This window comes from Eublepharis macularius, chromosome 3 (assembly GCF_028583425.1).
Source record: "Eublepharis macularius isolate TG4126 chromosome 3, MPM_Emac_v1.0, whole genome shotgun sequence".
Taxonomy (NCBI): domain Eukaryota; kingdom Metazoa; phylum Chordata; class Lepidosauria; order Squamata; family Eublepharidae; genus Eublepharis; species Eublepharis macularius.
The window spans coordinates 58,419,429-58,447,151 of NC_072792.1; the positions used below are offsets into that span (position 1 = coordinate 58,419,429).

Consider the following 27,723-nt stretch of genomic DNA (forward strand, 5'->3'; position numbering starts at 1 on the left):
TAATTTTCTTAGTGCTATTTTAATCAACAGAAGCAGAACAAGGTTTTACACACAGCTTATCCTGTTACACAAAAGTCTTTCATGGAAGGTCACAAATAGAAAAATTTATATTAATTCTAGCTGATGGATTGGCTTGCTTCAAATATCATTCATTTTAATGGGTAGACATTTTCTTAATGCACAGAATTACATCCAGTAGATTTCCTGTTATCTTAATCTGTACATTGGTGAATCCATATTTTTCCAATAACTGCTGGTATTCCAAACCACTCCTTTGCTTGCCTTCAGTCATGGTGAGAGACTGTAGAACCGCTCGAGCAGGACATGTTCGCTTCTCATCCAGCACAGTTTCTGCTACTAGCAACGCACTCCCTGCATATCCAAAAGGAAAACCAAAAAATTGTTTAATAACCTATTCCTAATTTCAAAATTCTTAATGCCATTTTCCCCCCATTCTACGACAGGAAGGTGTTCCTCCCTTTCAGCTAGCAGATTTGCTTCTTTCTCTGCAGTTTTTGTGGGAAATATATCAGAACACTGTTTCTTCATATACAAGGGAGTTTGAGAGCCTTTTATTCATGGCATTCCTTTCTAGTCTCCCTTTGTCAGATGTCAGGTTCTTTCTGTTTCAATAGCATTTTAATTAGGAAATCTCATTTTAACTGTGCCACAGTGCTTGTGTTTTATTGGGTGGTCTTTTCCAGGTTTTAAATTTTTTTGCTGCTGTTCTTATTTATATAGAACGTTTTCATCCTGCTTTTCCTCCAAGGAGCTCAAGGTAGCATGCATTGTTCTGTGCTTCTTCACTTCATCCTCACAACAACCCTATGAGGTAGGTTGGACTGAGAGTGAGTCACTGCTGGCCCAACATCAGTCAGCAACTTCATGGCAGATTTAAATCTAAGTGTTCCAGATTAGAGATGGGCGTGAACCTAAATACGAACAACAAAACCCGCACGAACCAAGCTGGTTCGTGGTTTGCAAACCAGTGGTTCGTGGAAGCTCGTTTCCACGAACTTCCACGAACTGGTTTACTGGTTCATTTGATTTGTATAAAAGGGGCAGTTTAAATGGCCATTTCCCAGGGGAAATGGCCATTTAAACTTTTCCTGCCCCTTGCAAGCAGCAGGGCTCTTTAAATGGCCCAAACGCTAGCCCCAGCCCCACACACCCCCATCCCACACACCCCCAGCCCCAGCCCCACACTTACCTTGCTGCTGGGGTGGTGGAGCCGCCCTGTGGGGCCACAGCCACCTCCTGCAAGGGGCAGGAAGGCCGTTTTTGGGCTCCCTGCCCTGCGGTCCCGCAGGACAGCGGAGGAGGCTGAAAACAGCCTTCCTGCCCCTCACAGGAGGAGACCATGGGCCCGCATGGCAGCTGGGCCACGTCACCCCAGCAGCAAGGTAAGTGTGGGTCTAGGGCTGGGAGCTAGAGGATGGGGTTTGGGCCATTTTTAAGCAGCTGAAACCTTTTTGTGAGGTCACTTCAATGTGAAAAAGCATGTATCCTTTAAAAATACAATTAAAAAGCAACTTTAATGCAAATCTTCCCCACTCTTTTCCACCATTGCATCACTTTACTTATTTATTTTTAATTTCAGTTCTTTGTCTGTTTTCCCTCTCTCCAGCACTGGAAAATATCACCATATTTAGATTTTTTTTAAAGGAAAAAAATAGCATTTCAGAAGAAGAGGGGAAACTAAACACAAGGCAAATTTTGGCTCATTCTATTTCTGTTAATGGCATGGAAAGCATCCAGTGCTGCAATAAAGCTGCTGTTTAAGTACTGAATTGTACATAACAAGAGAAATTGAGAAATTCCACACCTCTTACCTGGCTTGCAAACAGATAGCTTGCTTAAAAGGGTATGAATCTTTTCTTCAGACCAGTCATGCAGAACTCGTGAAAGAATGTAAAGATCTGCTTCTGGAAGATTATCTTTGAAGAAGTCACCTGTTTGAAAATATATTTTCATTTGTGTTAACGTATGTGATTAAATTTCATATCAGTAGTTTTGTATACACAATGGATATCGTAGCAGCAACTTGGCAGTCAAAGTTCATAATGTGGGGAGCAGGGATATTGTTTGGGGAAGAAAGTAAAGGTTTTCACCATTGCACTTAGAAAGCTCTGGAACATATGGGATATTCAAAGAAAGTTAAGAACTCTAATGTTAGTGTTTTATAAATGTTCAAGGATAAAAAAAATAATCTAGTTGGGTCAAAGTAAATATTCCACATTTCAGAAGAGCTAGTGTACCCATTTACATAAAAGTACAAGAAAAGCCTTGTTAGATCAAACAAAAGGTTCAACTTGTTCATGTTTCTAAAGAGAACTATGGAAATAATCTTCCGGTGCTAACAAAACGTATTCTGATGTTCACACAGTCTGGAAAAGCTGCTGTATTTATTTAATGAGTTGATATTCCATCTTTCTGTCAAGATATCCATAATGATTTAAAGTTTAAAATAGGAAAACACAAAACAATAATCAGCAGAAATTGACCTCAAAACTGAGGTGGTGATATGAACTCCCTGACCTAGGTTTCTCTTCTCTTGCTTTCCCCTCAGTAAGTAATAATGGTTAATAGCCGTAGACAGACTTTACCTTCATTGTTTTTTTAGTCAGTTTATTATAACTTCTAAACTAGCAACTGTGATGCTTCTGCTCCAGTGCCAAACAAGCCACCCTCTCTCTGAACTCAGAAAATCAACCATCAAGCAATTGAGAGAGGGGAAGCCCTGCTCAGAATTTCGGTGAGGGAATCCAGCAGGAATCTCTTGTGGTTCCCCAACAACTTCTTAAATGAGGTTCAGAGCCTTTCCCTCTGGTAGAACATCCCTACCTCCTGATCCCTGCCCTTCTCTCCAATTCAGTGCCAGGAGGAGCATCTAAATAGATCTGCTTTCATAACATGAGCTACAATGAGGCACACAGGTAAGAATCGAGGCAATCACTTTCGCTTAATTAGTACAGCTTTATTCTACTGGCAAAACTAGAGTAAATACTGATTATAGGACTAGGGAGCAGACTAATAAAAGAAATAAAATGGAAAGAGCGCTCTACTCCCCCATCATCTTTCTAAACTGAAAAGCCAATATTATGTAGCCTTCCCTTGTAAGGAAGGTGCTCCACCCCCTTGGTCGTAATTGCTTTTTCTTTTCTGTACCCTTTTCCAGTTCTACCATATCCCTTTTTGAAATGTAGGGACCAGATCTATACAAGAGCATTATGGAATGGCCATTGTATTTTCAGTCCTTTTTATAATAATCCCTAGAACAAACTTTGCCTTCTTCATCTCTGCTGCACGTTGGGTTGACATTTAATTGAGCTTACTACCATGACCCCAAGATTTCTTTGCTGGTCAGTTCAGACCCTATCAATATATATGTGAATTAGGGGGGAATTTTTTTGTTGTAATATGTATCACTTTACACTTCATGTGGGTTATTAACCACTCATCCAGTTTGGAGAGATCCTTCCTGGGTAAATGGGCAACATAAGCATGGGACCGGAAGACACCAATGCAGCAACTTCAGGTCCCCGTCTGGGTCTGGGTCTCTTGCGACCCCTTGGTATGATACCTTGTGTTCCATGATGGAAAAGACAGACTATAAACACAGTAAATTAAAAAAAGGCAATGCATTATGTGTAAAAAAAATTATATGTGAAGCAGGCCTTAAATATTTACTATGGATACCAAGTTTCACCAGTGCCTTTTGGAAAGTCAAAATGAAGGTTCATCATAAAGAGTTTTGCCTTAGGAGTAATCTCACTTGTATCCACATGCACTAACATGCTTAATGCTCCATGGATATGTTTACCTGATGAGAAGAATACTTGAGTTGTATTTTGTCCTGAAGGCTGAAAGCTGGAGACATTTGTAACGACATCTGGAAGGTCAAATACAGTAACTTTCATCTCTGGGTAGATTTCAACGAGTTCATAGGCTAGAGCTCCAGTGCAGCCTGCAAAATATTTCATACAGTGGTAGTTTCTGTTAAGTCTAATTAAAACTGAATGAAGCTCATTGCATGACCTTGGGCCAATCACTGACTCTCAGCTTAACCAACCTGGTTGGGTTGTTACAAGGATACAATGAAAAAGAGCTCCTTGGAGCAAGGATGATACAAATGTAATAGAGACAACACTAATCCTTTGAAAATGAAACTCCTTGAAAGCTTCAGCATGGAACCTTAAATTGCCCTAATCTGTTACATAATTTACAGTGCAAGCTAAAGCAGAGTTATTTTTTTCTAAGTCCACTTAAGTCAAAATCATTGAAACTCAGAACTGCACTGTTAGAATATGTTTGGTAAGTTAACAAAAACCAACAAAAGTTCTAACAGTATCACCAACAGAAGTTTTATGATGTTACCCTCCCTCCCCCAAAAGCTTATAACAAGAGAAACATTAACACACTCAAAATACAAAACACATGTATTTTGAGAATATCAAGTTCAGCTATTATGGTAATTATGATGACAACATTTTCTGTCAACGGACACAGAGATTTCTGAAGGTGTGCCTACCTCCTAAGTCACATACAACTCTGAACTGGGAAAGATCAAAAGCTGAGGCAACATCTCTTGCTGTCACCTTGGCAATGCTGTGCATAGCACTCATAAAACGCTGCTTCATCTCTGTACTTTGATAGCAGAAATCCTGAAAAAAAAAAACACCAAAGATTTTAAATTCATTCACAACAGTTAGGATGAACAGCATATATAACATACCTTAATGTTATACTATGTTTTTTTCTCTGCCAATCCTGGGTAAGAATAACCAAAGTTTATAAACTTTGTTTAAATTATTTCTCTTTATATTATTTATATTAGCATAGAGTTATGTTACAATTGCAGCATGATCTATTTAAAACAGTGCCAACCATTTCAGACTACTTCTGCAGACTATTTCAAAACAGGACAGAAAGACATTCCCACTCTATCATGAAGCTTGCTAAGTGAGCTTAGTCAGTCACTCTCAGTCTAACCTACCTCACAAGGTTGTTGTGAAGATAAAATGTGGAAGAGAGAACCATATATGCCACTCTCAGTTCCTTGGAGGAAGGGAGGAATAAAAGTCCAGCTTTCTGGATTATGTCAGAAAAAAATCACTGAATTCTGCACACGAGGAACCTACTAAACAGGCTTTTGTCAATGCTGGCAAATTATTCTGAGACAAGAATAATCCCCCCCTTTATTTTTTTTAACCCATTCCGCTCCTCAAGATTGTTCTTATTGCAAGGGAACAAATTAATTTTGTAGGAGTTTCTACATACAAGAGATTCTGTAGGTATGCAGAAAAATTGCTTCTCCTTGCAAAAGAGTTCCATCCACATAAACCACTAGATGGAGGGAGAAAGACTTAGTCTAGCTTTCATCTAGAAATACCAATTTTCTATGCACAATGATTTTTTGTTGTTGTTCTAGATGAGCAAACAATTTGATATATGCAATTTAAAGTGCTGGAACCTGACAGACACAGGTTTTTCTTTTAAATGAGAAATGGGTGCAAGTGCCCTACAGTGATATCCTAAGCAGAGTTATTCCATTTTATCCCCATTCACTTCAGTAAATGGGGCAACGCTGCTTAGCACTGCAGGACTGCACCCTAAATCAACATAAGATTATTGCAAACAATAGAATGTTAGGACCCATTCTTGCTGTGCTGATCAGCCAAGGCCTTTAAAAACTAATTCCTGAGTGTATGGTAGTAACTTCCCGGTTTACTGTGACCACTGAATGCAGTTGTCTTTTGGATAATGGCAAAAACAGCCTAATGATTATTCATAGTAATCGCTTCTTTTAAGCTGATGTGGTTTTGAAGGCCCCCCCTCCCATGCATCATCTTCCATACCTGAAACAAATCCTCTTCTTTCTTCCCTAATGTGCAATGGTTCTGTGAAGTCCCCTCTTTGACTGCCAATTCCAAATGTGTATACAGAGGCCACAAGCGATCATTACAATAGAGAACAAAGTTGTAAAGTGAAGATTCACTATCTGACACCAGATATAAGTTTGCCAATTCTGCATTGCTGTAACCTTTAAAAACAGCAAAAGGAAAATGAAAAAGAAATGTGAGCACCATTTTTCCTAAAAAGTAAAAGAAAATAGTATTTTCATTTTATAAGTATCCAGCTAAAGAGTATGACATTGGTGTAATTTCACAGCGTGGTTGAGGTCCACAAATCAAGACTCTGAGCTGAGTTTGGTGGTGACTTATGGCAACCCCTGGTGGCAAGAGACTAACAAAAGTGGTTTGCCATTGCCAGCCTCTGCAACCCTTTTGCCAGCTAAGCAGGTTTGCCATTGCCGGCCTCTTCATTGGAGGTCTCCCATCCACTTACTAACCACGGCCAACCTGCTTAGCTTCTGAGATCTGATGAGATTGGACTTGCTTGGGCAAGCTGAGTTTAACCAAAGCCAAATATTATTTTTGTTCCTTGTAATCAGTTTGTATGTATCCTTGCAATACAGTAAGAAGCACAATCCTGAAAGTCATAATTTGACAATACTGAAACCTCAGTTTAGGTACATTTTGTTCAAGTGGGACAATGGGAAGTATCCTATATCCGTGCAGGTACTTCTTCCCATAGGATACTGACTGAAGAGTTGGGCAAGGTATTTTGATGCCTGGGGCAGAAATAGGAACTCCTTCTACTCGTGTGCCTCCTCATTTGCATGAGGTTTGTGGAAGAAAAACTTGACTGGATTTGTTTATGACTCAAGTGCTGGTCTCCTATTCTGCTACCCTTCACAGCAGCTAAAATTCACCACCTGAGGCAACCATCTCACTTTGCTTCATCTTGCTAATGTTGACTGTGGGGAGCCAGTTTTGGAGATAAGTATTAGCCTTAGGGAATGGGACTTGATATTCAGGTGCAGAGAAGGGGACATCAAAAATAGAGTGGTTGGTTGGGAACAATTTAGTGATGGTGTTGTCAGGGGAGGCTTATACATTATAGAGCCAGTCAAAAGCCACACGATCCAGAAGTGTTCATGAGAACATCATGTCGGTATTTCATCGACAGCACTGAAATGCCTAAGGCTACCAAGCTTATGATCACAGCATATGTATATTAAGCAAATTCACACAGTAAGTTTTATTTCACTATTCCAGAAATTTCACCTGTTACCACATACTTATCTGTATGAAAATATACATTGTGTAACCTGGCTGCCAAGTATAGTGAGCAGGAGTTATATATCACAGCAGCTGGAAAACAAAGTGTTTCCATGATCCCCAAAACTGCTACCAAGCTTATCCATGATTTGCCAGTTCTCACACAGGATTTGTGCCAATGTGATCAAAGACAGCTGGACTTGCTTGCACATATGAAATAAAATATTGTGTGTATCCAACTATAAACAGGAACCTTGCTCCATTACAGTCCAACAGCAGCAACATTAAAAAGGAATGTATAGTTCCATTTCTTCCCTTCTTCGGGAACAGAACTTGTTATTTTCTAATCTACATAGTTTTCTAAGGTTATGCCAAGTTCATTTAAAAGTAAGGAGATTTTTTTTGTCCTATATTCCCCCTGGAATTCTATGAACCAATACTCTAGTTAACAACCCAGCTGCTTTAAGATATCATCGCAAGGCCCTTCTAGCCTTCCTTTCTCAATTGCTTCAGACTAAAAGATCACCTTGATGGTTTTTTTCCAGTAGGCCAAGTGCAGTACAGGCATCCAGTAGTCTTTCTGTGCCACACACAGAGGCTTTAACTTGATTTGCAACATCCACAGAGCTCATGGCACCCTTCTCTTTTAGAAGATCAAATATTTTCAGCTTACTGGACACAAACAAAGCCTGGAGATATGAAATGCTATTCATTACTAAAAGAAAAACCAAAACCTGTAATCCTCTTAAAAATTAAATGACTCATAAGCCACTTATAACATCATATTAAGCACAGTTACATCCTCCCAAGTGCCCCCTTCCAAGTGCACTGAAGTCAATCAGCTTCCAAGGGTGTAACTCAGCTTAGGACGACACTGCAAATCTCATAATGTCTATGTTAGCTTGCTCAGCATCTCTAACATCAGTGAAACTACATCAATTTACATGCCAGTTCACCCACTTAAATACCTCATTGATCACATCAGATAAGAGACTATGCACAGAGAAGTCATATGAAAGCCATAATGCGTGGAATTGTTTCTATTGATTTTTCCTGCTCTGTGCTGTTGCTACTGCCACAGTTTGTTCTTGTCATCAAATGAAAGACTGCAGAGCAAAAGAAGCCAGTTAGCCCCAGTTGGGCCAGCTACCTGTACACATTTCTGCCATCTCAGCAGCCCAAGAGGAGCACCTGCCCCAGGCAAAATTTGGAGAGATACATACAAAGGGTATCACAGTCATGCAATATATTGAGACGTATTAAAATAAAATTATGCTATGTGATGTTATCTTTTCAGTAGGGATTAATAAATGACATTTTCAAGTAATTTAGAAAAAAGTACCATCTGCTTGCTCAGAGGCTTTGAGAATGGGAAGTCTGCAGCCTAACAAAATAATCAGCCGCTGTTAATGGAGAAGGAGAGCACTAGAGATGTGACACTGGGAAGCAGCAGCCAGAAGACTTTTTTTTGCACAACAGCTTCTGAGCAGTGAAACTTACTTGAGCGTAAAAAGTTGGAACTTCAGCAGCAGTACCCTTAAAAATGCATGAACAATGAATCTCACCCCAGCACTGGTTTGGGCAAGGACAGGAGGGAAGTGGAGGTGGCAGAAATTGGGTGTCAACCTTGAGTATAGAAGGGATGAGCCACAGAACTAAGAATATGTTGTGAACAGGAAAATCCTACATTTAGCAGGCGAAGGAAGGTTTAGGCAAGTGTTAGGGATGATCCTGAATTTCAGTTCAATTTCCTCATTTAATTTCATTTACCTTTGTAAGAAATAAACACATGAGCCTTTATTTTCCTTTCCCTCCTTTCTTTCTCATCCCATTTTTCTGTTAAAATTAACACATTTTAACATTATTTTACGTTGATTTTGCATAAACGTTATAAACATGGCATTAAAAACACTCCAAAACGACAACAGTGAGAATCAAAGACGACATAAAAAATAAATGAAAATGACCATATCCACTGACCCTTAATTTATACCTTCCATTCTCTGCTTGCAGACTTTTGCAAAGGTTCATGATAGGAATAAATCTGCCTTCTAGCTCTACTTGTAAACTATCACTTGTTGAGAAAGTCTGAAAGCTTCCTAATTTCTAAGCCTTGAATCAAACTTCAGTTTCTGTCATGTATAACTGCGGGTGCCTGGAAAACTGGAGTTTGCCTTCTCCCCACAAATTTGGATTCTAGACCATAATTTAATGCCCAATGTGGAGGAAACACATTCCAATCTGCTTAAGTGACTGCATTTGGATATCCTGGCAACCCGAAGTTTGATTTGAGGATTCTAAAATCAGGAAGACTGCAATTGTTCTCCACACATTAGAGAGGGCAAGAGGGGGAAGAAAGAGGGGAGTACCTCATGGATGGCAACATTGGGTTTGTGCGGGTCATGAACAAACAGGATTGTTGTGCCATCTGAATACAGCCAAAGCATTTGGTCCATTGAGAACTAAGTTGTAATGTTTTGTCATATAATTTGTGTTTTGTTTCTACTGGTTAACGTTGGGGTTTGAATATTTGTTACTTTTCAAGCCTCTGAAGTAAGGAGTGGGAGAGCTAGATGGGTGAGTGAAGCATGCTGTGATTAAAGATGGGCACGAACCTAAATACAAACTTTAAAAAAGCATGAACCAGGCCAGTTCGTGGTTTGTGAACCAATGATTCATGGAACCTTGTTTCCACAAACTTCCACAAACTGGTCTACTGGTTCGTTTGGTTCATATTAAAGAGGCAGTTTAAATGGCCATTTCCCCGGGGAAATGGCCATTTAAACTTTTCCTGCTGCTTGCAAGCAGCAGGTCCCTTTAAACTATCAGCTGGCAGGCGGCGAGGGGGGATCCCCCCTCGCCGCCTGCCAGCTGATAGTTTAAAGGGACCTGCTGCTTGCAAGCGGTAGGGCCCTTCAAACAGCCCAAACTCCATCCCCAGCTCCCCAACCCACCCCAGCCCATACACCCCCAGCCCCAGCCCCACCTTGCTGCTGGGGTGGTGGAGCTACCCTGCAGGCCCACAGCCTCCTTCTGCGAGGGGTGGGAAGGCCGTTTTTTGCCTTCTTCGCCACCATGCAGGCCTGCGGTGGCCATTTGAAGGGCAGGAAGGCCTTTTCCTGCCTCCTCCGCCGTATTTGCAGACCCACGCAGCTGCAGAAGAGGCCAAAAACGGCCTTCCCGCCCCTCGCAGGAGGAGACTGTGGGGCCGCAGTGTGGCTGGTCCACAGCCTCCACCACCCCAGCAGCAAGGTAAGTGTGGGGCTGGGGCTAAGGCTGGGGTTTGGGCCGTTTAAAGGGCAAGCGGCAGGTCCCTTTAAACTATCAGCTGGCAGGCGGCAAGGGGGGGATTCCCCCCTGCCAGCTGATAGTTTAAAGGGACCTGCCCCTTGCAAGTGGCTAGAAAGGGCCCTTTAAACAATTAAATGCCCCTTTCCCTGCTGCTAAGCAGCCGGAAAGGAGCACTACAACCCCACAAACCACAAACTGGTTCGTGAACTTGCACCAGTTCGTGGGAGTGAAAAGCCACAAGCCACAAACCCCATGGTTCGGGGGTTTTTTGGTTCGTGCTCATGTCTAGCTGTGATTGGATGGTAACTGTACCCTAGAAGACAGACTGAACTGCAGTTTTAGTCAGAGAGCTGAGGGGGAAAGTGGTCAGTCTATTTCAGTGAGTCTGTCTAGTTCTGTGAGTCTGTGTGGTGAGAGGAGAGAGTTACTCTGTTATCCTGTGAGCGAAGGGCTGAGGGAAGAAGTCTATGTATACTACTTTCTAGATGAACGCAGCCTAAGTAGCAATACAGCAAAATAAATCTTTGTGACTGAGTCTATTTACTATTTTCAACATACATGGTTACTGTGTGGAAAATTAGTCTTCGTGACTGGGTCTGTGAATAAACATTAAAGAATATATGACTAGTATGACAACACAAAGCATATATTAACCTATTCTGAAAGCAATATACTTGTAAAATACTCTGCAAACATTATGGATATGTACTTAATAAACTCTTGTTCTGTTTCATCTAGCATAAAAGATTCCTTTTTTACTTCACACCCACATGCTGATCATTCTGTCATACTACTATCTGTAGCTAAGATTTCCTATACAATTACTCCATCTGAAAGAGAACTACGATGAGCTTTTGGTGGCAGAGAAAATCTAAGGAAACACTAAAGAAATCAAGAAGGTAGGAATATATAGGTCACAAAAAGGGAACAAAACACCACATATATGTATCAGAATAAAAATTTCAGGCTGAAAAATATTTATACAAATGCATGAACACTGTTACCTTCGATGCCTTGAAACCATCCAGTAGTTGCAGAAGTTTAGTTGGAAATTGTGTTGTATTTTCCTTTACACCATTCTGACTGTCCATAGACACATTATAATTACCGTTGCCATTTCTGCATTTTCCTGAGGTGCAGATAATCTCACTGCTGTTTTGTTTCTTAGCACTTTTGCATGATGTATTATCTGAAGAGTTACATTCCCCATCGCTTGAGATCTCAAAGGTCTCTACTGAAGGGATAGAGTCATGCTTTATATGGTGGATGGTGTGTTTTGGGGGTGGATAATATAATTCTGCTAACTTTTTGCAGAAACGATTCAGAGGAAATCCTACCACATTCAAGAAATCTCCATGAACATATTCGACTAACATTCCCCCAAGAGCCTGGATCCCATATCCACCAGCTTTGTCCCTAAAGATAAGGTAAAAAAGAAAGATAAAACTTAAGATAAAACTTTAAAAGATAAGCCAAGAAAATGAGTACCTCAGTTTTGACTAATTAATATCTTATATGCATATATTGAAACCTAAACAGTTTAGACAAGAGGAATAAAGCTATCTTGGTCTCAAAGAACTAGTGTCATTTTAAAAAATATTTTGGCCTTGATTTATACACACTAAGACAGGAAATTAATTGAGCCAATTCATACATCAAGGTAGTATATAAATTACCTCAAATCATATATTTGCCTTGGTTAAAATCAAACTATGAATGTTTTCATTTGCTTTGCTATGGAAGTGGGAGCAAAAGTTAGCAGGAACCACTCCTAAGCTTCCTGGAGCAGTGGAAGCAAGGATGATCACGCGTACCTTTAAAGCACACACCAATCCATCTCATGCATGGGAGGCCAATGGCTCCCACTAACTCAATGATTATCGTAGCACCCTTCATGAAACTACACAAAATCAGGGTATGTGCGACATAGGCACAAACAACCTGAGATCTTTCACACATGTAACATATTAGATTATATAAGCTTTTGAGACTGCTCTAGACATTATTCAAAAACTCAGTTTGATTAATAAAGCTTCTTACACTAGCCAACTAGTATTGATAGCAAGGATTATTTTAGCATTTTACAGACAGAAGCATATCCATTTTTAAATACATAATAAAATCACTTTGCTGGTCACATTCAGTACCCACTGAGATGAGGACCATTCTGGAAAGTCCCTTTAAAATATCCCACTGCTCATAGATAGACAGTAACACTCAGGGCTTTTTTTCTGGGAAAAAAAGTGATGGAACTCAGTGAGTTGCCCTCAGAGAAAATGGTCACATGACTGGTGGCCCTGCCCCCTGATCTCCAGACAGAGCGGTGCGGAGGTTCCGGAACTCCGTTCCACTGCATTCCCCCTGAAAAAAAGCCCTGGTAACACCAATCATGATAATTATGAATTCATTTGAGACTACAGAAATTTTACTAGTCCTTGGCTGCTTCCACACAGATCTTTTATCCCCTTTCAGCAATTGAAGTAATGTGAAGTTTGTTTGTGTATGCGTATGTTTCCACAAGTTGTCATCCTTCATCCATGCTATAGTCACAAAAAGCCTACATTTTGCATTAAAATCAATGGTTTATTTACCCGAGAAAACAACTTTTCCTAGCATGACATTGCTGGAATGATCTTTTTAATGGATGCAAAAGGGAACCTAAGCCTCCAGTTTCAGCAAAAAGAAATGCCCCCTTCCTCTCATATTCACTTTAAAACTACAGTTGCTATTATCTGTGGAAATCTGGAGTACAAGGCAGAGTGCTTTCCTTGGAAGTTGGTTAGTCTTAAAGTGCTAATGGACTCTTTACTATTTCCTGGAACTGAATCACTTTGTTGGTTTGGGAGCCAGCATGGTGTGGCGGTTAGAATTTTGGACCAGGATCTGGGAGAACCAGGTTCAAATCCCATTTGGCCATGGAAAGTTGCTCTCTCACTCTTAGCCTAACCTACTTCACAGGGTTGTTGTGAGGATAAAATGGAGGAGAAGGAATTATGTAAGCCACCTTGGATTCCTATTGAGGAGAAAGTGGGGTATAAATAGATAAAAGGGAAAAATAGAACAAACATTACTTTGCTAAGTAACATGCCCCTTGAAAGGATGGGGCCTGCATTTCAATTGGGTGAGGGAAGGGATCAATACAGATCCCACCCCTTTCCCTAGTAATGAATTAGTTACTCCTGTGCTTAGGTTTCGATACATTTCAGTACTGGCCTGAAGACAAAGTGCAGATCCCTGCCCCCACCCCACCCCCACCACTTTACAGAATCTCTTTGCTTTCCTGACCAGATAATTTGTTCAAGACTCATTGTAAATGTGGGCTCTGTTGTTATGCTAATTCAGGGGCTGTATTTCCCCTTATGGAAATCCATCAACCCTGACAAAACTTATTTGTCTCTTAGAGACAATTCATGTGGAGACCACTTCAGAAATGTTCTTTTAGCAGACAAAACCAAACACTAATGAACCCTCTCTTTCAATATCCCATTTTCTTCTCAGGGCTGAAGTGTTGCACTATTCTTCTTCAGCGTCAGGCAGGTGCCGAAAAATAAAAAAGGGGAAAAGGGACAGTGGGGACGGACCCACAACAGTGGCATGACAACTGCAGTGGAGGGAGGAGGGGAGACATAATATGCAACTGGACTGAAAGGAAAAACACATCTAATAATGCTGTATGATGAGTGATGTGTGAAGTCTCCATTGCCAGTGCCAGCTGAGAAACATTCACACTGCCAACATGACAACCACCATAAAACTCCCTGGTAAGGGAGCAGCCCTTTGCAGGAAGACTGATCTCTTTGTTTTAAGGGCACTGGTGTGTCAGATTCCACTGAAAACATTTTCCAGGACCCCCAGGGGGCCTGCTTCTCCTCTAGATCATACATTTTTATCGGCAGTCTACAACCTCATTTTTTCATTCCATGTACTTTTGACCCTTCTAAATCACACATTTACAATTATAATTAGGAATCAGTTACCAAATCCTCATAGCAAGAGAAACATCTAAGTCCACCATCCATCTCTCCCAACAACAGGCCAAACATCATAATTTGAACCTATGGATTTGTTATAAGCCTGAATTTCCTCCTAAAAATCCCAAAAGTTTACTACTTAAATCACATCACTCTGGTCAGCTGCATGCTTTAGGAGACAAGTTTCTAAAGCCATACTGTGAGTTCCATGCATTCAGCAAGGATTCTGAATTTTCTCTTTCAAAAGACCTCCTGGCATTCCAGTGCTTTGCCCATTGGTACCTCGGATGCCAGCAGGAGGAAATGGGGAGAGAAAATGGAGACTTGTTGTTGTTGTCCCTGCACACTAACATCATTTCCAGTAAAAACTAGAAGTGACATAGTGGACACTGTAGAATTTTAAAAACTCTTGTTTTTATAAATTCTAGAGCATTTAATGACATCACTTCCAGTTTTTATCAGATGTGGCTTCAGTTCCCTAGCACAACATTGGTGCACCTGGCCCCACCCCTCAATTTCTCCTGGGGGTTGCCAGATGCAGCCTGTCAACCCTACTTGTGTCCCCATTGGGGAGAAAAGTAAAACAGAACTTTATTTATCTAAATAAACAATGAACTGCAGTAGAGAGGAGAGATGGAGATGCTCAGAAGCTTTTTCGTATACAGAAGAAAAGACACTGCAGCCAGGTATCATTCCATTGTGCCTAGAACCAGTTCCACCCAAGAGCCCCCCTCCTCCCAGGTACTATTAGTGATGCCAGACAGAAAAGAGGCAGCTGTCCACTGTGTGCCTGGAGAGAAACCGCCTTAAAATTATATTTTTTTGCCATTTGTGACAGCTTGTAATTACTGAAAGCCTCTTCGAAGCCATTATTTTTTTTGGTCGAAAAGTGGGATAAAAATGTAATAAATACATAGATTTTTTGGATTATCGCCCTGAAGTCTGAATCATTTAGTAACTTAGTGAGGAGCCAGTGAGGAAAAACAGGGGACAGTCCCCTCTTCCCCATATTTCCAACCACGTAAGGACTATTCTTCTGGAACAGCTAAACTATAGGCTCGCTTACCAGTTCTATCACAATGAGTAATTATTGCTGTAAATGAAATGTGCACATACCAATAACATAGATCTTTTTATTTAGAAAAATAGAGGGACACTGCCCTACACAGATAATATCACTGTCACTATTACAAAATATAAAAAGGTTTTTTTACATACACTTGTTCCTGTTTTAATATTTGACTATACAATAAGCCTTGATGTGAATCCTTCTCCCTCCACCCCACTCTACTGAAATCTGATAAACTGCCTCTACTAATCCCATTATTGCTAGAAGCCAAACAGAAAATGTTTTACAATATTATGTTCTCAGGCTATGACTGCATGTTTGTTTTATGTATCACACTTTTGCACAGTGTACATGCAGTTCCTCACAATATAAACTTTGTAGAGCCATTAAATAATGCATTTAAATTCAGTTATGAACCCCCATTTACCATACTTACATTGGCTCTCCGCTGTGGATATAGTCCCACAAGAGTTCCTCAGAGAGTTCAGCAAACTTAACTTTTGTCTCTTCATAAAAATCTGTTACTTCAGTCTCTAGTCGATTATCTAGAAAAGCAAAACCTTAGTAAAAAATGGACACATGAGATAAGTAATGACCTGAAGGTATAACTGTTATCTTTAGACATCAAGGGAAAGTTGAGATAATAGTAAATGGAGGCCAAAGCTACATTACAGAGGACACGTGGCTGCCACCGGCAGCAAGAGTCCCACATCTCCTCCTCTTCCTGCTCTCCCCATAATATTAAGTACATTGAAACACATGCTCTGACATTCTTAAACTGCAAGTTTCCCCACTCTCAGCAAATGAAATGATATCAAGTGAATGCTGATTCATTACTCTGGTCTTGCTCTGCCCCCCCCAACCAACTTCAGATAGGGTGTCCAGGGTTTTTAAAAAACTTTTAAAAAGTGCAGTTGAAACATTTACAGTGCAACCCGAAACAGAATTACCCCCTTCTACTGAAGTCAATGGGTGTAATTCTGTCTCTTCTGAAAACTCATAATTGATCTGTTTCTCAAATAAGCTGTTAACTTTGCCATTACGGTGTATTCTGCAAGTTTGTTTTCCCATTCTTCTAAGCCTTAACAGACGTCTGATTTCCATTTTGCTGTGTAAATGATTCTAGCTGCTGTCACCACATATTCAAATATTTATTCCAAGACTGTTGGTAATTTATTAGGCAATATTCCTAATAGCATATTCTTTGTTTCCAAAGGGAATCTAAACTTTAATATATTCTGAATTTCCCCATGTATTTCCTTCCAGATCTTTTTGCTTTATTGAAAATCCACCAAATGTGTTAAAATCAATTGGCGTTTACCCTTGATCTAAATGTGTGGTGGCTAATAACCCGTTCACTTAAAACTAAGGTCAAGTGATTTCTAGATTTCAACCTTGCTCAAAATGCTGATTATTTTTTGTAAGTTGCCTCAATTGACTGATTTGTTCAAGAGCTGGATTGGAAACTTTAAATGTATAATATAGAGATTTTATCTTGTACTAAGAATACTGAGTTATTCCTACAATATGCCTATCTTCTCCATCCATTTAACATCAACGTTTCCACCTTCCCCTTGCCTTTGCAAATAGTGTATCCAAACTTAGGCAGGGCTCCAGATCTCTTTTTAACAAATCTTCTGAGCAGCTCCATTAATTTTCCACTGTACCTCCACCACCACTTGTGGCTCCCAAAAACGTATCTCTCTGTTGTGATATTTTCAGCTTTTGGTTCTTCTGCCTATTCTACAAATTCTAATTAACAGTCCAGACACACAAAATCAGTCTCAAGGCTGGGACTTTCTCTGCCATTTCTTCCATTCTGTTATTTGGTACTATGAATGTAGTGTTGCCTCTTGTGTCCCACAGAGGATTCCACAAGCCACCTTGTGTCACAATTAAAGGAAGATCATACACCTTGAGCAGCCCTCTAGAGAGGTGACATATGCATTTTCCAAAGAAATAAATTATTGGTTTGGGGGTACCTGCTGTGTCATCAATTTTAAAACCCATGAGAGTCTGACCTACTCTATGCGGCCCCAGTAAGCTTAAAATGGATTCCTTCATAAGCAAAGTACTCTTCTGTATGAACAAAGAGGCAAACCCGATTCTTGATGAGAAATTTCCAGGCTCACCACAACAATAAAGAATAAAAGCCAAATTACACAAAACCCAGCACATTTTCTTTGCAGACACACAGCAGCTGTGGAGAATGGTGTTTTAAAAGTCTCAGGGACCCAATGTGTCTTTGGACCACAGCACAGTAGCAGCAGGGTTTTCCCAAGCTGAAGTTCCGCCTTCTGTTGGCTACAGAATGAATGCAAATTTTTGATTTGTCATTAGCATTTATACTAGTTTTCACCAATTACCTTTACTGCTGCAATGAACAATGGCAACACCTGTGAAGACACTGTGTTCCTTCCCGCTCAGCCTATTAAGAGGAACAGAATTATTTAAGTTACATTAAATACCAATTTATTAAGAAGGGCTTAGTATAGTATATGCATTTTAAGAAGTATGTTTTATCTATTTTGAATAATGCTGCAAAGTTAAGTTATTCTGTATTATATACATCCGGTCTAATGTTAAATTAATAAAAAACTAAAACATTTTTTCTCCAAGAAACTAGAGCAACTTACTGCACTGCTACAATAACATGACACCAAACTGAACATGATACAACAGTATAAATGGTTAGTCAAATATATATATTATGTTACAACAATTCAGTGGACTTCACCCCACAAGGAAAAGGTACAGACATAAATATAAATGCACTTACAACAAAATTTCTTTTTAAATGATTAAAAATCAAAATCTACTGGATAAAGTCTTTACAGAGAGCAGTACACCACTGCACGATAGGTCTGTTTGCTACTGATATAGGGGTGCAACTGAGTCAAATTTAAGTCCCACTGACATCCAACAGGTAAACTTACTGTCTTGGATCTAAATGGCAATAACATCCCCATCTAAGCCACATAACCATAATGAAAGTAGAACATTGTAAACAGCTAGATTTTAGATATAAACTGTGACACAGGAAGCACATTTGACCTTGAAAGCATCTTATAAGCATCTTGCTTATCCACTGGTTTCTCCAAGATCTGTTCTTCTATAGTCTGAAATATAAACAACATAGTTATAATTAGAGATGGGCACAAACAGCAATACGAACAAAAAAAAAGCCACGAACAGCCCAATATGTTGTTCGCGAACAAGCTGTTCATGAGGCCCCATTCTAAACGAACAGGTGGTCGTTGCAAGCCTCGTTTGTTGCTGTTCATAAACCAGTCTGGCACCTGCAATCAATTCCCTTGGCAACTTAGTCAGGGATTGTCTGAACTCTGTCTGAACTCCTGCTGTTGCCCTGGAAATCCCAATCTAAGCCCAATTTAGCTTGATTAGGCAGGTCTTCCTTTCAAGTATGGAGCTCCAAATTTGTTACAACAAGGGAGCAAAGAGCAGGGGGGAGGGGGGCTCCCAGCTCTGACTTTGCAGACAGTGGAGAGGAAGAGAGACAGTTGCTGTTGGCATTTTGATAGAGTGCATTGGAGCTTGACTGTCTCTGTATCAGGCATCTGAAGAAGAGAACTTGATTCTCGAAAGCTTATGCTAAAATAAAATTGGTTAGTCTTAAAGGTGCTACTGGACTCTTTTTGATTTTGCTACCACAGACTAACACGGCTAACTTCTGTGCATCTATGACTTTTCTTTGTGTGTGGTGGGATAGGGATCTACCCCTTCAAGTTCCAGGGCTGCTGCCAGGCTCTGGGCCAAGCTATTATTTATTATTGGTACCTTTCCTGCTGCCTGCTCAGGTCAGGTTTCTCGGCGTGGTGCAGTAGGGATCTTGACTTGGATGATGGCTGGAGGAGAGCCTGCTGGCCCCCACAAACAGCCAACCACGAACATGTTCATGAACAGGGCCATGTTCGTGGTTGTTCGTGAGTCCCTGTTTGTGGATGGCAATGAACAACGAACATCATGTTTGGTTTTTTTCCTGTTCGTGCCCATCTCTAGTTATAATTGGGTCACTCCAGCTAGTGGACATATGTGCAGAGAATTACATATGTATAACAATATGCACTTTTCAAATTGATGTCTGATGGTACTGAATATCAAAGTTTTCCTCACGAGCAGAATCTTAACAAGCAACAGATACATAAATATTAATTTCCAGTTTTTGTGACTAATGTGTATATACACCCACAAACAGATCACATGTGAAATTAAACTAGTATAAAAAATATTTCAGTTTTATGTTGTCCATATTAGGTACCCCCAACACTTGACAGAATGAGATAGAGAGATTACTTGTTCCTAGATCATTCACTATGCCAATATGTGTATATATACTCCTTTAACAGCATCCCTTTCTAAGATTGATAGTGGGAAGTTTGGGCTTTTATCAGTTATTTGGATATTAATATTTACTTTTGAATCTAAAACCTTTTTCTTCAGCTCTGTAATATAAATGCAGTAACAGGCAGTCCTTTTTTCTTATAACTGTATAACATGCACAAACAATTCTGTGCCATAATTGACTGTCCTGATTGTAGATTCCTAGGTAACAAGAAACTTCCATCCATGTGAATTCTGTGGACAAAACTAGATGGATTTCCTAACCCCGTGTTTCTCTTGCAATGTTAATTTAGGGACAAGTAGGAAAGGGAAAATGGGTACTCTTTCACTGCCGAGTGATGACTTCACAGCAAAGCTTCCCCAATCCAACAATTTTAAATTATTCCCCAACCAAGAAAAAAATTGGCAGAGTTAAGGTTTAACTGTTCTCATCTGTTGAGTCTCCCTCACAAGTGTCCCGTTAGAAAATACATTCCTGTTACCTTGGGAAATGAGGTTTAGGAACATGTATTTACCCATATGGTACCTACTTCTAATGTAACGTTACTGACTAAGGGGAAATGGAGGCCTCCAGACTTCTTAACAACTGCATATCTACTAAATAAAAAAGTGAGCTAAGTATAATTTCACACTCTGAACTGTAATAAACAGAGAGGCATCACCTTAGAAAATAGTTCCAAATAAAACACTAATACTAAATGAAAAAAATGGATACTGAAAAAGACTCACTGATGGAAAGGCAAGCTGGATGGTCAAGCACACCTTATTTCTACTGTGGATTACAGTATTAATAAATCACAGACTGGTAATGGGATTTATCTGGTCATCAGCTATTAGTATATATCATAACTTACGACTATAGTGTCTGCTCCTATAACTACATCTGGTGTTCTAAGATGTTTCTGGAAAAGAGAGAGAGAGAGATTGTATTTTGCTTGAGGGCTTCCATCACGCTTAACCAGTCCTCCTTTACACATTGAAGATTTACATTATTATTGTTGTTGTTATTTACAAAACCTTTTCTCACTGATGCTCAAGATGGATTGCATGGTATAAATCAACATGGGACATTAAATACATGAGGCATAGATTGCAGAAATTTGAAAATAAGCAGAAATCTGATACAGACCTGATACAATGTAGAAACATTACATACTAAACAAAGTGGAAACCACTCAGTAGGAACATACTTACAGCAACAGACAATAAGTAGTAGTATAGTCTACAGTCCCTGTCCCTTTATCAAAATATCTCTCTGAACCATTTCCTTTCAGCACAGCCTTATTACCTGTGTAAAAAAAGCCCTCCTGAAATCACATTTTCCTTTTCTTAGTGATTATGTTATTTTAAGCAGACATCTAAAAATGCACAGCAAGATTAGATTATAAACATATGAATCATATAGGAACAGTTCACCAGAAAGCAATATGTGGCTGCAGCTCCATGCCAGATCAGATGATACACTGGAAGATATTTTATTGTGTCTACTGCTACTCTTGAGGGGTTTGGGTAATAGCAGATGCAGGAGGCACTGACTGCAACCATAGAAGAGGAGAAAGGGTTTTTTCCCACTATGTCATTTTCTTGTATCTATTTGCCACTGGAGGGGATCCTATGCTATGGTCCAAGTCTGAATCTGTCTTGTACAGCTCCTATTTGTCAAAAAAAAAATCTCCACAGGAGACACTGTCATGAATGCTTCAGCACTTCATTTGGTTTGACCTTATGTTGCAAACCTGGGTTTGCACCTGTGAAATACATGAAGTGGGCCTGAGGAAAGTTGCCCAGAGACAGCAGTCCATGCTTATAGAACAAAGATATTCCAGAACATTTCAAACACATGCCTGTGAACTTTCTTAAATCCTGTCATTGTGCATCCCTACAGAACTCCAGCCCTCACTCACTTCTTCATACCATAGACGCTATCATTTGCATGATCGCTTCTCCAGAGACGAATGTATTGATTCTTTCAGTTGAGTACTTTTTGAGAGACTGTTTTTTTCACTTAGGGCTGCCAACTGCTTCAGTTTATGGGAATTCTGATTTATTTCTTAAAGAAATCTCAAATTAAAACAGTTACACAGTAGTTAGCCCCGCCAACTGCTTCTGTAAGCATACACTTTGAGCGTGTAGTCACAGTTCTAAGATACTGAGTCTTATTATTAAATACGTAATATTTAATAATGCTGCATTATTATAAATTAAGTTATGTGACTGGTTTCTTTTCTAAATTTGCTATTAGGATATTCTAAATATCTTTTCCAGGTACCCAATTTGAATAATCACCTAAGACATATGTACCTGACTAAGAAGGTGATTTCAAATGAGGACTTTTAAGCATTTTAAGCATATTAAAAGCCTTGAGCTTTTAATATTAATTGGAACACATGATCCTATACTGATTTTATTTATTAATTATTATGGTATTGTCTGGAGTTACTGTCTAATAACTATGCTTGACCACTGAAGAAGGCCACATGGCTGAAACACATTTGGTCTGGGTCGTATAAGGTTCTGTTTTGAGTTTTTTGTATGATTTTAATTTGTATTGAGGCTATATTTGGTCCTGTAATAGTTTTTATATCATTCTGTAATAAATACATGTATTTTGTTGTATACTGATATATATTTATAACATACACATACAGCAAAGGCATGCGAATCCAACTCATTTTGTTCCACTGATACCAGTTCCACTGATTTCACTAGGACAATTGCTGCCTATCAGAAGAATATTTTGTTAATACTGAGAAGGAAAGAACCTAGATCAATTTTTCAGACAGAAGTAAATGACTTCTTTTGAAGATAAGCTCATACTAGAACCTCAAGGAACTCTGATGAAGTTGTACGGAAATCATAAGCTTACTTAATTGAAAGTACTATACAATCAAATCTGGCTTGGTACAAGTAACAGTGCCTCAGTTTAGGTCTGCACTATAAGTGTATTTACATGCAGTGTCAGTCTTGTTCTACATGATTATAGCAAGATCCAGTGGAACTACCACTCCAAAGCTTAGCTTTTGTTCTGGTGTGTTTGCAAATGTAATGTAGTATTATCCATGAGCTTAATATCATAGGACAGCCAGCTGGTGACATGTCTGATTCTTAACGTTTATGAACTGCTCTACTAAAAGAGTATTTATTAATAAAGTATAAATAACATGGCTTATCTTTTAATATTGGTGCCCAGTTCCTGTGTTGATATCCAGATTCCCACATCACCACTGACATCAGCTCTTTAGTGAAATCGCTCGTATCCTCAGTGCTGCAGCCCAGCTACTATCAGGTGCTCAGCCGAATCTGCATATCACTCCCATTCTGTAGACACTCCATGGGTTCAATTCAAGGGGCTAGTTGTCACCTACAAAGTCCCTGAAGGCATTGGACTCACATACTTGCAGGACCACCTTCCCTGCTATTTTCCATTGCTATAAGCTCTGCTCATCTGAGCAACGCCACTTGAAGGTGCCACCCTGCAAACAGGTAAAATTGGCAGCTGCCCATTCATGCACATTCTCTGTGGTGGCTCTCATCATTGAGGAATGGTCTGCCGAAGGCTATTAGGAAGGTCTCCACATTTCTATCATTTTGCAAAATGTGCAAACCAGAATTGTTCAAGGAGGGCATTCTCGTGGAAGGTGCAATGCTGCTGTAATGGTTCAGCTTTGGAGGTGACTTTTTATTAGACATAACAATTTTCCTACACCAAGTGTCTTGTGGCCTTAAACAGACATGCTTGCATGCATTGTTCTTAGTTGTCCCCCCCCCCCCCCCGTCCTACAATCCCAGCCAACTGCATTGTCTTGTGTTATTAGGAATCTTTGCTGTTAGATTCTTGTAAACTGCTTACTGATGGAATGAAAGGGGTTTTTTTTATTATACTTGTAATCTGCCTTGAATCCCAATGAGAAAAGCAGACTATAAATAATAATAATTAGTAATTCACAACAGTAATTCTGCTGACTTCTGTATCTTCAGCTTTTGTGTTATTTATATATTATGTCTGGATTTCATCCTTTCTCCAGTTATCTTTGGGTAGAATTTGTGGCATCATATTAATTTAACTCCATAATATCCTTGTGACATGGCTTAGGCTGTTTGAACTATTCAAGATCACACCAAATATAGCGAGGTAGAAAAAAACAGTCAGTGCAAAAACCAGCCTGAGAAACGGATTTAGCTGTAAGAGTCATCAAAATAACCTAGATTCTAGTTCTGGAAGCACCAAATTCAAGAATGAAGATAAAAAGCTTACTAGGTGCATCCTGTTAGCCACTTCCAGTGCTTTTTGTTTTGCAGTTTCTACAGCATATTCATAAGGAGCTGCAAAAGATGACTTCTCAAGTGTTTCTTTGAACCAGGAAGGAACAACTTCAAATCGAAGACCCTGTAAAAGAGGAGAAACTGAGTGGCTGCAAGTTTTCTCTCCACCTTGGTGGAGTGACTTATACCCAATACTGTGCTTCAACAAGTTAGAGACTCTAGATTCCTAGATATCTATAAAGCTACTAGTTTTACTGACCTAAATTCATATTTACAAAAACAGCAGATAAGGTCATGTTAGCAAATGTAACATGACAGATTGATATAAAACACAGATTACAAATGATATACCATATGACAGACCATTTATATATACAGCACACTTCAACTCTTGATATACACAGTAGCAGCACTAATGAATTTTGCAATTAGGAGAGTAATTGTGAGGCCTACAGTGTAATCTTCTTTTCTAAAAAAGATATTAGCAATGCCATTCTAAGTTGAGTCGCATTGTTCTAAACCCAATGATTTCAATAAACTTCAAAGGGACATGCTTAGGATGGCACTGTAAATTTCCAAAACTTTTCCTATTGTGTATACAAATGAATGCTGAAAAATGCCTAGTGTTGGATTGTATGAGGAAAGGAACAAAAGGAAAATCTTCCTCTCAACACCGGTTCAAGATTTTGTCCAGCATAAAGAAATGTGGTACACAGGCAACCCAATCTTAACCTTATTTGACAGTAAATCTAACAAATTTTAATGAAGTTTATTTCCAAGTTGGGTTTAGGATTTTTATTTCTTTACTTCATCTATACCTGCACTTTCTCCCAAAATGTGATCCAAAGCAGCTTACATTGGTTTCTTCTCCTCCATTTTATCTCAGTAACAACTACGATTACCATGTCTGGTTTCAGTAACCTGTGCACAGACCAGCCAGTTATTTAAAAGGACAAAATGCTGAGACTGAAGTATTTAATTGGGTTTGTTCCTATATAAACAGCCATAAAATGCATACTGTATTTAGACAATACAAACTACCAGAGACAGTTGTTTGCCTAAAAATATTTCCAAGGGCATTTAAAAAGCAAAGCAGAGGAGATCTTAGCATGGGAGCTAAGATCTGAGTCAAGGAAGTTGACACTCAAACTTTACTAGCAGATGCTAGTTTGAAGGCTATGTTCTATCCAGGTCACGTTATTGCACAGGGGCACCCCCACACACACACTCGAGCCTGCCTTCCCGCTCGCCTCCCCACTGCCAGTGAGGGGAGGAGAAGGCGAGCAGCGAGGCAGCCCGCTTCTACACTTGCCTCCCTGCTGCACCGCCTGCTGCACCGCCAGGGCGCCCAGCAGTGGTGGCAAAGGGGTGAGAAGGCAAGCGAAGAGGCACCCCACTTGTCTCCCCACTGGTGGGACGTCCGGAAGCTCCTGCGAAGGAACAGGAAGGCGAGCAGCAGGACAGCCTGCTTCCCCGCTTGCCTCCAGGCTTCCCCACCTGCCAGCGAAGGGCCAAAAAGGCAAGCAAGGAGGCAGCCCGTTTCCCCGCTTGTCTCTTCGCTGCCTGCCGCACTGCCAGGCAGCTGCCTGCCGCACCCGGCAGCTCCGGTGAAGGAAGGCAAGCAGGGAGGCAGCCCACCTCACCGCTTGTCTCGCCGCTTCCCCGCCTGCCACGCCACTGGGGCACCTGGCAGCGCCCGCAAAGGGGCAGGAAGAGGAGGCTGCCTCCTTGCTTGCCTTCTCATCCAGCTGCCGGCACTGCCTGCCACGCTGCCAGGGTGCCCAGAAGTGCAGCAAAGGGGTGAGAAGACACGCAAAGAGGCACCGCACAGCCCCGCTTGCCTCCCTGCTTCCCCGCCTGCCACACTGCCAGCGCGCCCGGCAGTGCTGGCGAAGGGGTGAGAAGGAAAGCGAGGAGGCAGCCCGCCTCCCCGCTTGCCTCCCCGCCTGCCACGCCACTGGGCGCCCAACAGTGCCGGCGAAGGCAAGCGAGGCAGCCCGCTTCCCCACTTGTCTCCCCGCTGCCTGCCGCACTGGCGGGGTGCCCGGCAGCTCCGTTGAATGGACGGGGAGGCGAAGGGGGAGGCAGCCCATCTCTCTGCTTGCCTCCCCGCTTCCCTGCTTGCTTCCTTGCCTGCAGCGCCCACTGGAGCGGGCGCCGAGGCAGGCAGCAGCGGCAAAGGAGCGCTCCTGTAGGGGGGCATGGCCCCACCAAAATTTTGTGCCCAGGGCGGCCGCTCCTCTATTCCCCTGCACGCCACGCCTCTGGTTCTATCAGTCTCACACACAGGCTCACAGTAGCAGGGATGAGATAGGCAGCCAATGAGATTGCCACCGCCGCCCCCCCCCCCTTGAGTTTTCAATGGCTGCCTGATAGGCAGAAACCCAACTGGTGCAGACTTCCCGTCAGGCCTCTTAAAGCCACAGCCCCTCTGCCAGAAATATTGCTAAGCGCAGGGCCTTTCGCGGCCGGCTGTCGCACTCACCGCGTTAGCGAGAATCTCCTGCCTGCGCGGAGAGGCGCTGGCCAGCACCACTCGCTTGCTGACCAGCTTCCCAATAACCGGGTTCAGCGCCATGGCGGCGGCGGCGGCGCCGCCGGCTGCTGGTGCTGTTGTTGCTAAGAGGGGAGGAACCGAACGCACAAGTCTAGAGCCCCAGCGGCCGTGCGGTTCTTTTATGGCAGCACACACGGGAGAACGGAGGGGTGATGTCGAACAGCTGTCCTTCCGCCTCCCTGCCCGGATTCAGCGAGGGGGGCGGAAAAGGAAGGCCGCTTCGGGACGGAGGACCTCCTCCTTTGTCATGGCCGCGTCGGAGGCAGGGCGAAGGAGAGGTCTTGCGAGTTGCAGTTATAAAAAATACGATTTTATACTGCCCCCCCCCCGCCCGCATATGACTTCATATTTAGACCAAATAACAAAGGAAATCTCTTGGCTTCCTGAATAATAGAATAATGATTAGGTAAGAAACAGTAAAGGCAAAGGGGATAGGAATATTAAAGAACAGATTTTACTTTATGATTTACACTGCAGATCGCAATAGGATACAATGCAAAAAACCGGAGCGAGCAGAATCAGAAAGATTCCCCAGCCAAGAGACCCAGGCAGAATACTGAGGTACACTATAAATTAAATACAAACGAGACACCAAGTAACTGGGGAAAAATCTCCTTGAATATGGTTGCCAATCTCCAGGTGGGGTCTAGCAATTTACTGGAATTGCAACTGATCCCTGGACCAAAGACATCAGTTCCTCTGGAGGAAAAGGCTGCTTTGGAGGGTGGACTCTGTGGCATTGTACCCTGCTGAAGTATCTCTCCAGGCTCCAACACCCCCCACCCCCAAATCTTCAAAAACTTCTCAACTCAGGGTTAGCAATTCTGGGAGAAACATCAGTCTCTCTCAAAAAGGACTAAACTGAAAAAATACTTTAAAATATTCGCACTCTCCCCATCAAGCGTATGTAAAGCTTATGTTAAGATACTTAATGGGTAAGAAAAATTGTGCAGATGTGAAAAGTCAATCCTATCATCCATGGATAGGAGGTATATTAGCTGAGTTCTCAAGATGGTGGTGTTATTTTTTATGGTGGCACAATATTCCTTTTTGTTTTTACCACAAGAGACTAACATGGCTACCCCT

The 27,723-nt window shown here is 41.1% G+C and overlaps 1 protein-coding gene across 2 annotated transcripts; it reads right to left on the reverse strand.

Annotated features, from left to right (window-relative positions):
* ASMTL (acetylserotonin O-methyltransferase like) lies at positions 1–26,807 on the reverse strand. 2 transcript variants are annotated; one of them, XM_054974688.1, is made up of 13 exons: positions 26,566–26,807; positions 24,073–24,204; positions 20,672–20,719; positions 18,510–18,574; positions 17,822–17,883; positions 15,892–16,000; positions 11,420–11,831; positions 7,651–7,813; positions 5,859–6,043; positions 4,532–4,664; positions 3,824–3,967; positions 1,833–1,952; positions 1–372 (listed from the first exon to the last, which is right to left on the reverse strand). In XM_054974688.1, the coding sequence occupies exons 1-13, from the start codon at positions 26,656–26,658 to the stop codon at positions 155–157; spliced, it is 1,884 nt and encodes a 627-aa protein (XP_054830663.1). In that variant the 5' UTR covers positions 26,659–26,807; the 3' UTR covers positions 1–154. The 2 variants fall into 2 exon arrangements, with proteins under 2 accessions (XP_054830663.1, XP_054830662.1); XM_054974687.1 differs by having other exon boundaries at positions 15,892–16,015.
* Between the last annotated feature and the right edge of the window lie 916 nt (positions 26,808–27,723).